This window comes from Thunnus maccoyii, chromosome 14, assembly GCF_910596095.1.
Source record: "Thunnus maccoyii chromosome 14, fThuMac1.1, whole genome shotgun sequence".
NCBI classification, from domain to species: Eukaryota; Metazoa; Chordata; class Actinopteri; order Scombriformes; family Scombridae; genus Thunnus; species Thunnus maccoyii.
In genome coordinates this window covers 22,146,474-22,162,315 of record NC_056546.1, presented here as the reverse complement: position 1 = coordinate 22,162,315, position 15,842 = coordinate 22,146,474, and the positions used below count along the sequence as shown (strand labels likewise).

At 40.4% G+C, this 15,842-nt stretch overlaps 1 protein-coding gene across 13 annotated transcripts in view; it reads left to right on the top strand.

Annotated features, from left to right (window-relative positions):
* The window catches only part of lyst (lysosomal trafficking regulator), a 61,817-nt gene that overhangs the window by 16,613 nt on the left and 29,362 nt on the right, over positions 1-15,842 (top strand). For all 13 annotated transcript variants that reach the window (XM_042432885.1, XM_042432891.1, XM_042432884.1 and 10 more), the window contains 4 exons: positions 2,595-2,793; positions 7,836-7,926; positions 8,901-11,007; positions 14,836-15,784. In XM_042432885.1, coding sequence (XP_042288819.1) covers positions 2,595-2,793; positions 7,836-7,926; positions 8,901-11,007; positions 14,836-15,784 — 3,346 coding nt within the window. The remainder of the gene's footprint in view (positions 1-2,594; positions 2,794-7,835; positions 7,927-8,900; positions 11,008-14,835; positions 15,785-15,842) is intronic.

Genomic DNA, 15,842 nt, shown 5'->3' with positions numbered 1-15,842 from the left:
AACATGTTTTTGTAAAGATGAAGCCACGGAGGAGTTGTTGAGACTGAAGATGATACAAAACACCCAGCATGTTTGTGTAGGATAGAGCACTTTATGCTTTATCAAGTTTAACACTTGGCTCTTTTTTCTAGTTTTCTATTCGGCTTTTCTGCGCATTTAAAAAAAAAAAATCTAAACACGGTTGTTGTAGTGGAGAATACAAAGACAGTTACTGTGAGTAATGGTTGATTACAGAGGTCTTCTACAGGGCATTGGGGGCTCGTCAGTATTCCCAAGGCCAGTCCCCTCGCCATGTGACATCACATGCTTTCATGTGATACGCTGATCTGCTGCAAATCTGGAAAGCTTCCATTTGAAATTCCAATTTAATGGAATTTGTGCTGCAGAACAGAAAATTCAGTCAGCAGTCGTGTGAGGAGGTATGCAGATACAGCCAGCAAAGCTGCAGTCAAGCTTGGAGCATACACAAGATGACTGGTAGGAAACTGTTTGGCCTAGTAACATTTGGTAAGATGATGATACCTACACTATGTACATGTTAAAGAGGCTGTTGTCAGAAATTAGGTTTTGTGCTTTTGAAATTAGATTCTTGATGTAGATCAACTCTCTGTTTCTACCTGATTATTAGGACTATACGAGTCTGGATTAGAGCAGCAGCTAAATGGTAAGAGAGGTAACTGTTTGAAGGAATTAGATATGGATCAGTGCTGAGGGCAGGTCTTGAATACATGTTGGTAAATTCACATTGTGCTGTGTATTTGGGATGTCTTGTTAAGGGGGTGTGTATCTCTAACGGTGAAGGGATTGAGGTGTTAGCAGTGTGTGTCTTACGTTGAGACCTACAGTTTATTGTCAGTCACATTTAGAGGAACACGTGGTTGTTGGGAAACAGAAGCATACTTGCTTGGAGGCGCTCTTACCTTCAAGCATGAATCCAGATTTTATGACTACAACATGTATGACTGGACCAATTCACTGTGCAATTGGCTTTGACTTTTTGAAGGAGTCTTACTGTACTTGTGTCTAAGTCTATGAAATGTCCGTTACATGGACCCTAACAGAATGTGTAAGTGTGAATAAACTGCTGTTTTGTCACATTAGTTCAATTGCAGTTGCCATATGAAACAGATATTATGTATGATCATCACTAAACTGCAGTTTTTGTAAAAGTAAGTAAGTTGTGTCTTGACGGTTTCCACTGTCATTTTAACATACAGTACAGTGGCGATAGTTTTTGTTGTTTTTTAAAACCAAGTGGACATTAAAACTGGATAGGCAAAACACTAGTGTGATGTGTGCATATCTGGGGCTGTATTCATAAAGCTTCCTAGTACAAAGTACCTGTACAAATTTAAAGAAATATCTTAGAATTATGACATTTTTTAAGGAGTTCCCCTTTTCCCCTGGTAAAGATAAAAGTTATTCACAAAACATCTTAGCCCTTAAGAGAGCTCCTGAGGTGGAAAACTATTAAGAGTAGGGTGGAGGACTTTTAAGAGGCTCAAGAGTTTTTAAGCAGAGGAGAAAATGGCGGAAAGACAAAGAGGTAGGAGAAATATTCAGTGAGTTAATGAAACGCTACAGATTAGATCGCGCAGGGATAATGTTTATGGTCGATCTCATTAGAGATGCGCTCACGTCTCCCACCCAACGCAATAACACTATAACACCAGAAATGAAAGTGATCACAACACTAAGATATTTGGCAACTGGAAAAAATTGGAATTTTCTGGCAGCTGGAAAAAAAAGACATACATGCTATCCAACGCTGCTACTTATATAGATTGGCCAGCAATCACAGAAATTGATGAAAGCTGAGCCGTTAATATCAAATAGATTAAGTATTAAAATAACAGGCATGGTAAATAAATGTAAGCAAATAAATATAACAACTATCAGCATGTGAACAGGCTACTGCACAAGTAGGCCTGTTTTCAAACATTTCATAGACTAGTTTTAAAGTATGATTCACAATTTATTCAACAGAGATATTCATTACATAAAATAATATTTATAATTACACCATGTCTTAATAGAGACTAAAGTCTATGATTAGGCCCGTCAGTTTCACTGTCCACTCTATGCCCATCATCACTAAGAGTGCATTTTTATTTCTCTTCTTTTTTTCTTTTCTTTTTTTTTTTTTTTTTTGACCAACCAATCATACCTTTTTAAAAGAATGAGTCATATGTAGCAACGGGGTCAACCACACTTCCTCACTAAGGTAAAAGTTTCTGTCCCTTCCTTGCTCCGAGTTGCTCTGAGAATTTTGAATCCCTCCTAAGCTAGGACTCCTTGCTAGAAATATTTAGGCTAAGTTAGGAGCTCTCTGAGAGTATTCTCAGAAAGTTTGTGAATATGACTCCTGATATTTCCACTCTTAAGATATGCAGTGTGTCTGTGAGATGAAGACTACAGTTACTGCCATTTAAAATTGTGAAGACAGTTTAATAAAGTCATGCAACTACCCAGGAATCATAAAATATTTGTTTGTTTTTCAAAAGACAACTTCATAATCCTACCATGTATTTTAAGTCACAGAAGTGTAGCAGATTGAGCTACAGCCTTCTAATGTTTTATCTCTTCTGTTGTAGCTCAGACATGAGTGGGGCCAGTAACACACTGGCAAGGGAGTTCCTGACTGATGTACATCAACTATGCAGCGCGGTGGCTCAGAGAGCGGAGGCACGGGAGGAGGATGAGGAGGAGAGTCACATGGTTGCACTGGGAGAGTACTTGGTCAGGGGACGAGGCTTCCTGTTGCTCAGCACGCTGGACTCCATCATTGACCAGGTGAGGATGTTCAATGCCACAGTTTAATCGTAATGAAAAATATTGATCAGTTGAGTGAAAGTATGCAGGTTTTCATATCATCAATCAAAACAACATTTCAGCAACAACTATTGTCACAAATTAACGTAAATACTAATACTGTAGCTGACTTCAGTAATGTTCACATTAAGTGTTAGGCCACTGGTTTTAGTTTCATATTCTGCCTCAATATTTTACTATTATACAGCTGTTCAATGTGAGCATGACATGCACATGAGCCTATATAACTTCTGATTAGGGCTGGGCGATATGAATAAAATCAAATATCACAATATTTTTGACCAAATACCTCGATATCGATACTGCCACAGTATTGTAGGGATGACTACTGGTGCTTTCACAAAATATTCACACAATGAGGTTTTTGAAAATAATCATCAGTAATGTGGATATAATGACTAAGTGGGTAAAGGCAAATAGTATGACAGCTAGAACAGTCTGGTAAGTTCAGAAAATAACATCACCTTACTGTAATGAAGCCTTTAAAACCAGGAAAAGACCACACTTATACCATATCACTGTATTATGATATCCAAAATCTAAGACAATATCTAGTCTCAAATCACGATAATGATAAAATATTGATATATTGCCCAGCCCGACTTCTGATGTAACAGATCTATTTTTATTAAAAGGAAATTGCAGACAGTGTTTGTAGTAGAGATACAGTATAATAAAAACGCATATTAAAAGTAACAAAGGTTATGCAAATATCGGAGACATCAGCTAGTAAGATTATAGAAGTATTTATTAACCAGAGTGCAATAAACTCAACAGTGAAAACCATGTTATGTAATTACAAGATTCTATATAATTTAATGTACAAACTAAATAGCATTTAGTAGAACGTACTGTGCATTTCAAGATATTTAATTTCAGCTGTAGGTTACACATTTCCATGACTATACCTGAACTGAGAAATTAGATAATGAATGCACATTTTGATTTCCAGACACTGTTAAACATTTAACCCAATTATTATAACACCACAGAGGCAGTGTTGTTGGCATATGTGCCCACACTTTGATTGTCTGACTGATTATAGGAAGTCGGTTTCTTTGTTCTGCTGCTGCTGCTCACAATATTTTGACATAGCAAAAAACAAGGTTTTTGCATAGCACTGTCATATAACTTTCAGAATGGCTTGTCAAATGCATTTTTTTAATTGCATTTTAATTATATGATACACAGAGTATGACTAATATTATCTTTCAAAATAGATTTCACAGTATTGGAGGGAAAACTGTATCATGAAGGCAAAGGCAGCCACTCTATTTCTTAACATCTCCTATCTGTGACAGTGAGTTGTGAACACTCTATTTAGGGGCTCATGTTAAATGATAGGAATGGCCTCACAGAAGCATGCATTGTTTGCTCTGTTCACTGGCACCAGGCTCTGACAGAGCCCAGTGTTTCCTCTGCTTACACATTGATGTACTGGTCTGCAGACTCCACCAGCAGAGCCCAGGCTACTCTGCACTAAGTGTGCTTATATATTGATCAGCTGTGAGTTGACCAGTGTTTTTGGATCAAGTAACAATTTAGGAGATGTTCTTATCCACAGTGAATTATGGGGCTTTCCACAGTGATATACATACAATCAATTGTGCTCTAAAAGACTACTGTCAAACAAAGCAAAAGTTGAAAACAATATGACCTCTGAGTGTTGCGGCTCTGTGTTTTTCTCCAGCAGTTCCTTGTGTCAGACATGGCGCCACAGCTGAAAGTCAATGTACATAAAACATAATGGTTTTATGAGGTGTTAAGTGCTTTGATGCTGATCATGTGAAATTAGCTTTAGAGAAAGTGCAACAGTGACTTAAGTGAATAAACAGGATAAATAACCACAAAATGTGCTACAGTGTGACATGGTCATATAGGCGGACTGATTAAGGAAAGACAGTATTTGGACAAGGAATCCATCAGCAATGGATGCCTTTTGATATAATATAAATACCGATCTGTTCTTAGAAGGCTACAGAAAGATCAGTAAATCATTTTCACGCCAAACAGTATCTTTTTAAAGTAGATATAAAGCAGTGAATGAAGTTAACATAATTTACTAAATGGATTTCCACGCTAATCAACAATTATATAACAAACATGACAAATATAAACATATAAAAAGAAAAGAGAAAGCATGTTATCTTTTGTAGCAAGGGTGCCACCATCTTGCTTTACGATAATCTGTGACATCACAGGGTTGGTTGGACTGGCTGAGTTCTACATATACAACAGTAAAGATAGTGAAAGATATAGACTGGGGAGACACAGGACAGAAGAAGACAAAAAGGAGGGCACCACTGTATACATATGAGTTTCATCAGGTTAAAGCCAAAGACAGAACAGTCCATTTTCATAAACTGCAGCTGAAATGGAAAACAGTACTGCTACACTGGCTAGTGGCACTGAAGAGAGAGAGCCCTCCGATTTGGCGCGGACTTCAGGGTTTGCAGTGAACATAGAGGAGAAGATCTTTGAGTCAGGCAAGCTAGTGGTTCTCCAAACCAACAGACTAAAGGCTGAAGTTGCTCCATCATTCAGTTTCACCGCCTATAACAAGTACTCTATCGACCGCCTAAAATATTCTGACGGTGGCGGTGCAGAGTGATTGAATACATCTTTTAGGCAGACACACTAAAGATTTCCATAGCATCTCTGCAGCACAGCATTTATCTGATGGGAGCTTAGCTAAAACAATATATGACTGTCAGAAATCCAAAATGAACCACAACCATTATAAACGTCCGGGCCTGAAAGCATTCACCTAAAACTTATGTCATTCCAAACCATACATTAGTTGATCTCTCAGCCAGAGGAGGTCATCACAGCTGATGCAAACCTCTAAAGAAATATTTCTTGCCATGACTCCACGTTTTCCATAGCAGTCAGTCAGGCTCACACTTCACACATTCCAGACTTTTGACTCCAAATGTTAGATAATCCCCAGACGTTGTCCCCACTTCCATTATCTTCCTCACCATCATCTTGTTTCTTCCTCTTGCAATGCTTGCAATTAAGTTTTTTAGCATGTGGGATAGCTAGCTTTTCCTTCACGTGGCCCAACTGCCGAAAAGGCATCACACATTTTAAAAAATATTGTAGCTATCCCAAACCACCAGAGGGCACAATAATTTTGGTTGAAAAAGTTTTGTTCCAAAAGTAAATGATTGTGCAAGTGCTGATCGCCTGACTGCCCATCCAGGACACCGTTGGAGGCTTGACTTGTTTGTGTTGTTTTTTTACCACACTGGAATTGGCTCACAACTACATAAGCATTTTTGATTGACCAGTGTCAGCTCCACCTGCTCACTACTGCACTGCTTTTAGTCATGACTGACATGACCATTACACTCATTAATCAACAATATGAACCAATAGTAGTGGCAGTAGGCCAAATAATATATTAATTCATATGACAATTTTTCGGTATTTCAGTCTAGTCTAACTTCTGCCTTTTGCTAAACATGTATTTTAGATACAGTCAGTTGATAATCGGTCCCTAAAAACTAGTACTAGTAACAATTATAGCACATAGTAAATAACAGAAAAATAAAAGTAAAGACCAGAATAGAAACTAGACATTAATAAAAATACGTATAAGAGCCCATAAATGCTTAACTGTCTTCGCTCGCCAACGCAACCAACCAACCCTGTTATGTAGGCAGTGATGTCACTCTAAAATGAAGGTTTGCTAGCAAGGTAGAAATTCCAAAAATAAATGTGTGTTATCTGTTGTTTAACAACTTGTTAAAATGATTTTTAACATGGTGTTTTTCTATTGTATTTGGGTACTACCAGTGCCAAAGCATGCATGGTTCAAGCCCCCTTTAAAGAATTATATAATTGTCTGACTATTTTATTGACTATTTATTGAATGAAATATTGTAATGTGATGAATGTGACCCTGTGTTTGAGCATCCCCCTGGCAGAGTATTATTCATATCTCTCAGCTAATTTCACACACACCCATTGTATTTTCTCTTAAAATGGGAGCTTTCATTACAGAATTTTAATACATTCATGTGCAAGGTTGTTATCACAAGCTCAAGCAGTGTGCGTCAGCAGTGGTCTGGATGGAGTCACAATTAGGGCCAGACACTCTATAAACATTCCTCTGTAAATTGGATAAAATAATCTATTATTAACAAAACATGGTTTCAAATTGTAAATCTAGTGTTCAGATTTTGGTAGAAAATGTATTTTGAGTGGGTTTGTTCTACTGTGTTGTTAAATACTCCCACCCAGTCCCACCCTGATTCTAGATCTGACTCTATTATATGACTCAGGGCCATGTCATTATAATTTTGTGTAAGTAATAGAAGGATAACGCTTATTCATTACATTAGTAAGACTTTAAACATAATCAGGATTTTTATAGTGATGTAAATAGAACATAAAATAAAATGGTACAAATCTGAAATTTTCCATGATGGCGGTTCAGATAAACAAGAAGTAACTGAACATAATATTTTAGATATCTAAATGATCCTGGAGTAGAACTGACGCACAAAATGTAATTGATTAATTCAGTGTAATGCACACTGATAATACACACTGTATAAAACAGTGAAAAGAAGATATTCCTTGTTCTGACCAACAAGCTCATCCTTTTTAATTTACACATGAAGGAGTAGGTTGATTGTTTTAATTAACACATGGAGGAGTTGGTTCTCTCTGCGGTGAGGAATGCCCTGGATAGACATGAGATCCTCAAGGTCTCAGAAGTAAGGCTGTCAAGTAGATGCTACATTGCTCCCAGACACACTTACACTGAAGACTAACTAACTAGCTAACTGACTGCAAATTAAGTCACTCTCAGACGGAAAACAGTGAAATATAGATCCAAAGTGAATCTTTAAAGTGACTGACTTCCTCTTGATGAAAGAGACACAAATGGACATTGATATTGAGTATGGACAAGAGTGGGAGTGTCTTGATGCGACATCAAAGTGTGACCAAAGCTTTCTAGGTAACCTCAGTGTGTTTTGTTGCACTCTCAGGAGTTGACCTGCCGGGAGGAGCTGCTCACTTTGCTGTTGTCTCTGCTACCGCTGGTCTGGAAGATCCCTGTGCAGGAGGAAAAAGCCCCAGGTTGGTACCCACATATACTTTTATATTACTTGTTTTATTCATGTCAATGCTAACAGTACACGCCTCACACTGCCCAGCTGTAATAGCATGTGACTACTTCTTATTCCTGGTCTGTAACTAATGATAGCAATTTACATACTTCATTTTATGAGTATAAAATTTGCTGTGAATTGCAGTTCTCTGTGATGTGCAAACACTGTAATATCGTTTGTACTGTAATGCAGACTGCTTTTCATGGGTCAGTAATGTTCTCTAGCTGTGTTTATTTATATATTTGTTTCATTTAATCTTTAATCTTTTTACGTAATCCTTTACCAATTATTAAGGTCAAGCGGTGTTTCTGGCATTAGGTTTGGTCTGTTGACATGAAGGCGATGGAATGTGACTGTGAATAGTGTTTGTGATGCGTTCATCAAATGACTTATTTTTACTTATAATGTACTCTGTTTACTTGATTAGCACTGCGAACAGTGTATCATACTCATTTTCAAATAGATAAATCAGTTTTTAACAATTTTAGCGTTACAATCTGAGGCAGTCACACAACAGAGGACAAGTGAGTGCAGAGGCCTGTGACCTTAGGATGACACCGGTATTTAGTACTGGACTGATGATCCTCTCTAACATGGACCCTAGACATTTTTACTTTAATTAATCCTTACTCACTGAATGTGTTTTAACAAACAAGGAATAGCTGCTGACAAGCGTCTGAACTTTATGGTTCTCATCTTACACTATAATTTTTATTGATTTTTTTGTAAATTGAAAAGTCAGTCTTTAGAGGACGATGTTTGAAAAATGTTAATATTAAGTCTCAATGGCTAAAATGTTATTTGGACATTAGCCCCACTTCAGTGCACAGTTGGGGTCTAACTTAAAATTTTAGTCTATACATCTAGAAGTGCATTTGTTATGTACGTCATTATGTATGTCCAGAATAAAACTGACAGATGATTTTTCTCTTTTTTTGACAGATTTCACCCTGCCATCCCTACTGGAAGTTTTCCTTAGCTGGGAGGTGAAGGCCGTCCCTCTCAGAGCAGGACAGAAGACTGGCGCAGATGAACAGGACTCGGGGAAGAGGTCACGTGTTGGCAGCGGCTCCTGGAAGTCCCGGAGGTCGCGCAGGACGGCCCAGAGATATTCTGTAAAAGATGCTCGGAGGTCCCAGGTTTCTACCTCAGATTCAGAAGCCAACTGTGAAGACAAAGCTGTCCCAGGCCCAGGTGGTGCAAGGAGCCGAAGGTCACACGGCTCCACCATCCGGGTAAGCTGTCAACATCATCGTTCAGACGCCTCGCAGTTAACATCCACCGCCACCACCAACGCAGAAACCATGAGTGCCCCATACCCTCATCCCAGAGCCCCTGGGTCTCAGTTATCGGATACTGAAACCCTGACAGACCCTGCTGCAATATCAATTTTCAACCGCATGGAGAACTCGCCCTTTGATCTCTGCCATGTGTTGCTTTCCCTGCTGGAAAAGGTGTGTAAGTTTGACATGAGCATCAACCACAACCCTGGCCTGGCAGTCAGTGTTGTACCGACTCTCACTGAGATCCTGACTGAGTTTGGAGATTGCTGTGGTCCAGGGGGAGGGGGTGGAGGTGGAACAGGGGCAGAGGAGCTTGCTGGAGGCTGGACAGAAGAGCCCATTGCACTGGTTCAGAGGATGCTTCTACGTACTATCTTGCACTTGATGTCGGTGGATGTGAGTCAAAGTGAAACCCTTCCTGATAGCTTGAGACGCAGCCTGACAGATCTGTTGAGAGCCACCCTCAAAATCCGAAGCTGCTTAGACAGGCAGACAAACCCCTTTGCCCCTCGCCCCAAGAAGACCCTGCAGGAGGTCCAGGATGACTTTTCTTTCTCCCGCTATCGCCACAGGGCGCTGCTGCTGCCGGAGCTTCTAGAGGGGGTACTACAAGTGCTGCTGGGTTGCCTGCAGGCTTCCACACCCAACCCCTTTTTCTTTAGCCAGGCACTAGAGCTCATCCATGAGTTTGTCCAGCACCGTGGCCTGGAGCTGTTTGAGGCCACAGTACTGCGCCTGGAGGGACTCGGCAGGGCCAGGGATTCAGAAGTAGGAGGCGAGGCCTCAGAGAGGCTACGAGGTCTCATTGCGGGGGTCTTCAAGATCATCAGTGCTGTCAAGAAGGCAAAGTCAGAGCAGCTGCATCAGTCTGTGTGTGCCAGACGACGTCACCGTCGCTGTGAATATTCCCACTTCTTGCATCACCACAGAGACCTGTCGGGTTTGCCTGTCTCTGCTTTCAAGCAGGCTGCTAGACGTAACCCCTTTGAAGAAGATGGAGAAGGCAAGGAAGGGATGGAGGGTGATGCGGTGCGTTACCCCGAGCGCTGCTGCTGCCTGGCTGCCTGTGCTCACCAATGTCTGCGGCTCTTGCAGCGCCTCTCTCCCAGCGGGCCAGCCGTGTTGCAGGTACTGGCTGGGGTGCAGGCTGTTGGAATCTGCTGTTGTATGGACCCCTGCTCAGTGGTAGGACCCCTGCTGCATGCCTTCCAAGCTCCAGGTCTACGTAGTTACCAGACTCATGTTCTCAGTGTTCTGGGAAGACTGATCCTAGACCAACTTGGTGGTGGTCAGCCCTCAGAGAAAGCCAAGCTTGCCTCCTGTAACATCTGCACTCTGGACAGCAGCCAGCTGCCCGGCCTGGAGGAGACACTGCAGCATGGTGAACCTTCAGCCATTTCTACCAGTCTGCGCTACCGCTCCCAGGGTATTCTGCCAAGTGGAGGGGGGGCAGAGGACATGCTGTGGAAGTGGGATGCCCTGGAGGCCTACCAAGAGCTAGTGTTCGGTGAGGACTGGCAGCTGAGCCAGCAGATAGCTGGCCATGTGTGCCACCTGACCCTGCGAGGCAATGCCATAGTTCAATGGCAGCTCTACACACACATCTTCAACCCTGTGCTGCAGAGAGGGGTAGAGCTAGCCCACCATGCCCAACAGCTGGGGGTTTCCACTGTCTGTACTCAGGTCTGCAGCTATCACACGCAGTGCCTGCCTGTTGAGGTACTTCTCATATACCTGCAAACGTTACCTGCCCTCCTCAAATCAAGGTGAGCTGTTTTACATCACTTTAAAATGAGTTTTTCTTGAGTCCATATTTCCCCTGACCATCTGTCTTCTTTCACTTGTTGGTCAGTCTCTGAGTTTTCCCTGTTGACTACATTTCAGGATTCTGCTGAAGATGTGTTTTATATTTTACATATTTTAGGTAGAAAGATGTGTAGCTGCAAGTTGTCTGAAAAATGATCATATTTCTGGGGTTAAGTAAAGCAGAAACATCAGTAATCTTTGTTTAGACTTATCTCTCACTACATTAACGTGATGCAGATGGTAATTTTGAAAATTTCTCACCCTAGAAATGGTTGCTGCTTCCTTTATACCATCACATAAGCAGATATAGTCAGGTAGCTCAGAGGAAGACACCTAATCCTCTTAGACATTGTTTGCCATTAGATCTGTCTCTCCAGGTCATTGCTAATTGATGCTAATCAATAATTTACTACAGCTTTGTGGACTGAGTGAGACATGGATGATTATTTGTTTATATAACATTTTACGAGTACAGTAGTCTGCAAGTGATGTGTTTGTCTGTATAAATTTTACATTTTAACATTGATGCTGCCAAAAGTTAATTGTTATAATACTGTATGTTGATTTTTACTTTTGGCTTGGATATTATCAGTTGAATGTAGCTCTGAGATGGTGCAAAGACATTCAGGTTAAGTGAACTCTGAATTGCCCATAAGTATGAATGTGTTTGTCTGTTCGTGTGTGTTAGCCTGACTAGGTAGTATCACCCCTTTCGCTCAATGCATGCTGGGATCAGTTCCAGCCCCTTGCGACCCTGAGCAGGATCAGTGGGTATAGAAATTGAATGGATGGATGCTTTGAGGCGTTCTGTCAGCAGTGGGCTGATAGGTTTCCTCATTAAAATTCAGAGTATGGTTTTCTGCTCTCTGCAGGTTTGACTGACATTCAAAGTCTTTACAGCTGTGATGTTTTTCATGTGAGCCTTTTCAAAGACACTTAAAGAGAAAATGTTAAGCCATTATGACTATGTAAAAGGCTACATTATACATATCAGTCTTAAATCCAGATAAATCTCCAGTGTGCAGATCATGAGCAGTGTACTACCTAAAGTTAATATCATAAATGTTCCTGTTTTCCCACATCTATCTTAATTTACTGATGCTCAATAGAAGTTTGTACTTTATATGCATCAAGAGGTCCTTTTAATTTGATTAGTTGTACCAGGGATTCACATGTTAAATACTTTTTATTTATTTGTAGTTGATTTGTTAAAGATAACAAGTGAATTATCAATACTCGATAAATTCCATCAGTAAAAGTGTGAGTAATGCAACAATACTTGGCCCGATTTCAGGCTTTCAAAAACATTGAACCTTGTTCAAAGCACATTGATTAAAACATCTACCACTAATTAAGAGCACAAAATAGTATTTGTTTAGATTGTTGTTAAATTTAAACAGAATGTCAACATAATCAACATATTGTAGCTGTAAGAGTGTGATATCTCTTTCTTCTGGCTGTTTTGAACAACATAATTGCTCTATGGATTTCACTTTGTGCAGCTTTTAATTGTCTAGTATACAGTTACCCATTTTAGTATATTTCATCATAATTACACAGCTTTATCAAAACTACAGCTCTTAGCACACAAGATAAATGGAGCATCATTAGCTTACTTAAAATGTAGCATCCCTCCTGGTTTTATGAATGAAATATAAACCTTATATTTTTTTAGGATGGCCTGGAACATTGGCAACAACAATGTAATATTTACTGCACAGCAAGATCAAAGTGATAAAATATAGGACAGTGCTTACTGACCTATTGCTTCTGAACAGGGCAGTTAAATACAGCTAAACCGCTCATCCCTGCATATGGTCAGTCTCCCTCGGTTAAACTTTACAGCTCCATCTGCTGGGCTTTTACATATTTTTTTAAAATGTACTGTAGGTGTAACATCAGCTGACCCAATATAACATTATTGTGATTGTTAAGCTAATCAGTTGTATACATCCCTTAGTTGTACATCATTCATTTATTTTATGCACATTCCAGTTTAAGACATCTAGTACAATGTATTTTGTTGCAAATGGATATTTTCAGTATTTTAACTGAACAGTAAGATCATTTCTTAAAATAAAAGTGTGCCATAAAAAATGAAAAGTAAGTATATAGTATGATTAGTACACGCTTTTCCATTTTAGTCTTCTCCCAAACGGTTGAAATAAGAGTCAGCTTCCAACAGCTTTAAAATGTATCCAAACAGCATGTGCAGCAGTCTGCTTGCTACTGTGGGATCCTTGCAATTCTCACTATGCTGTACATCAAGCTGTTAACAGGACAAATATAGCTACAAATGTAGGTAAATACTGACTTGCATCCATAGTGTATTCACAGTGCACAAATGCTTTTCTGAAGTTGCCATGTGAATTTCAGTAGTTTGGGAGGAGGCTCGAATGGTCTCACAAACTTCAGTAGTGTGTTGAATAACTATGGGTAAGTTGATATTGTCAAAATATTTATGTGTGAGGGATCTTATCCTTCTCCTAAATGAGTCAACCTGTGCTACAGAAGTTATTTTATATCTCAATTTTATAGTGTCCACATTGATGTAATGCCCAACAGGAAACGTTGTTGTTACAAGATAACCGAAAAGAAAAGTGATCTTCTCAAAGCTGTACATCATCTGACATCTTGCCTGCTTCTTCATCATCTTGTGCTGCTTCTATAGCTTTCTGCATAACAGGACTCCATATTTTTCAGTTGAGAGTATTAAATATGCAGGCTAATGGATAGTAGTCATCCTTACAGACTTGCACACCACTAATGAAAAGAGGAAATGTTCTGAAAAAGCAGAATAAATCAATTTAACATTAATTTAAAGGAAAGCTGGAGAAACAGTTTGAATTAAGGAAAAAAAAAAATCAGGAAGTTAATAATCTATTAAATTTATATATTTCATTCTCTGAGCTCAGAGTTTCAGCTGAACATCTGTTCTGTGGTTTAACATACTGGCAGACTGAGACTTAAGTGTTCTTCTTAATATTAGTCAGTGTATAATGTCACCACATCTCTTGAGAGTGTTATTTTGCTCTTACCAAATGTTGCTTTAACCATCACACATTCTTCTTTTAAGGTAATTTACCCTCTATTGTAAAGGCGCAATTTATTATTCAGCACTGCCTCAATAGTGTTATACCAGTGGTAAACAAATTTAACAGGGTCAAATATCATCTTTGTATTGCTAACTGAACATATTCAGAGTCAGATAACTTTGTCACAATGTGACAGAAATTTGTCTTTGATGTGGCTCAGTCAAGTAAAAACACACATATCTTGCCCGACGACAACAGGCAGACAAAGGATAAAAAACAAATGGTCTATGAAGTAGTAATGCGAGAATATGCAAATGTAGAGTCCTTCACAGTTCATTCATCATGTTAATAGCAGTTGGGTGGTTTTTTAAAGGCGTTTGTTGTGTCCCTCTGGGAAATTATATCTGAGACCTGATGGAAGGAGATGAAATAAGGGATGTAAGAGTGCGAGCAGTCCTGTGCGATGGCTGTGGCCTGTAGAGTTTTAATAGACCAGACTGAGTTGTGCCAATTATTTTACTCGGTGGCAGATCTTGCCACCATTTTAATCCCTTCTTTGGCTGATGTGAGACACATTCATAGCTAAATTCTTCCTGGTTTTATTAAGTAAGTAAATTAATGGAGTAGTTCTTTAAAAGCTGAAAAATGAATTCCAAGTGTTGCTAATTGCACACATTTATATTTTGTGTGTGTGTGTGTAGTTTTCCATGTTGTATTTTATCTTGCTTATTTTTTTTATATTATCTGTTGCAGGGTGATCAGAGATCTTTTCGTCAGCTGCAATGGGCTCAACCAGGTGACAGAGCTCATCTACCTAGACCAGACCCGCTCTTTGGCTTTAAAGGTGTTTGAGACTCTGATAATAGGCGTTGGACACCAGCAGGTGGACGGGGTGCTTCAGGAGCTGGAGAGTGCTGATGCTGAGGAAAGGGAGGCAGTCTTGGGCCTTGCTGAGGAACTGGGGTCCCGAGGGGCCGGAGAGGGCACGCAGACCCTCAGTAAGTTCTACGAAGGCCTAAAGGAGGCATATCCACGTCATAAGAGCCGGAGCGGGCAGGGGCGTGGACCAGGGCGCAGCCGAGCGGAGACCCACCTCCATGTCATCAACCTCTTCTTGTGTGTTGCCTTCCTCTGTGTCAGCAAAGAGGCTGATTCTGACCGGGACTCAGCCAATGACTCTGAGGACACTTCAGGTTATGACAGTACAGCCAGTGAGCCTCTGGGCGGGCGGCTGCCTTACCTGTCCCCAGACAGTGTAGCTCTGCCCTCCAAGGAGCAGGTGCGCCGGGCTGCTGATGTTTGGTCAGTGTGTCAGTGGATCTACCTAGCCAGCCCCTTGTTCCAGAGGCAGTTCTTCAGGCTAGGAGGACTGGATGTCTGCCTGCGCCTCATGGCCATGGTTATCCAGAAACTTTCATGTAAGACCAAGGATGGGAAAGCAAAGAAGAAAAGGGACGGTAAGGGCAAAGGCAGCCCCGAGTCCACAGTCCCAACCACTTCACTTGGAGTAGAGGAGACAACTCAAGATTCAGCTGAAACCCTCTCCTCTGCACCACCTGAGGGAAAAACCAAAGATCCAGCAAAGAAGCTGGAGGAAGAGTGGCAACTACAAAGTATTCGTCTCCTTGAGGCCTTACTGGCTATTTGTCTACACAGTGCTAACTCAGCCCTGCAGAGGATAGAGACTGAACTGTCTTATCAGGTATGTCGTTTTATATCGTATTGACTAGCCAATCTCTGACCACATCAAACACAAAACA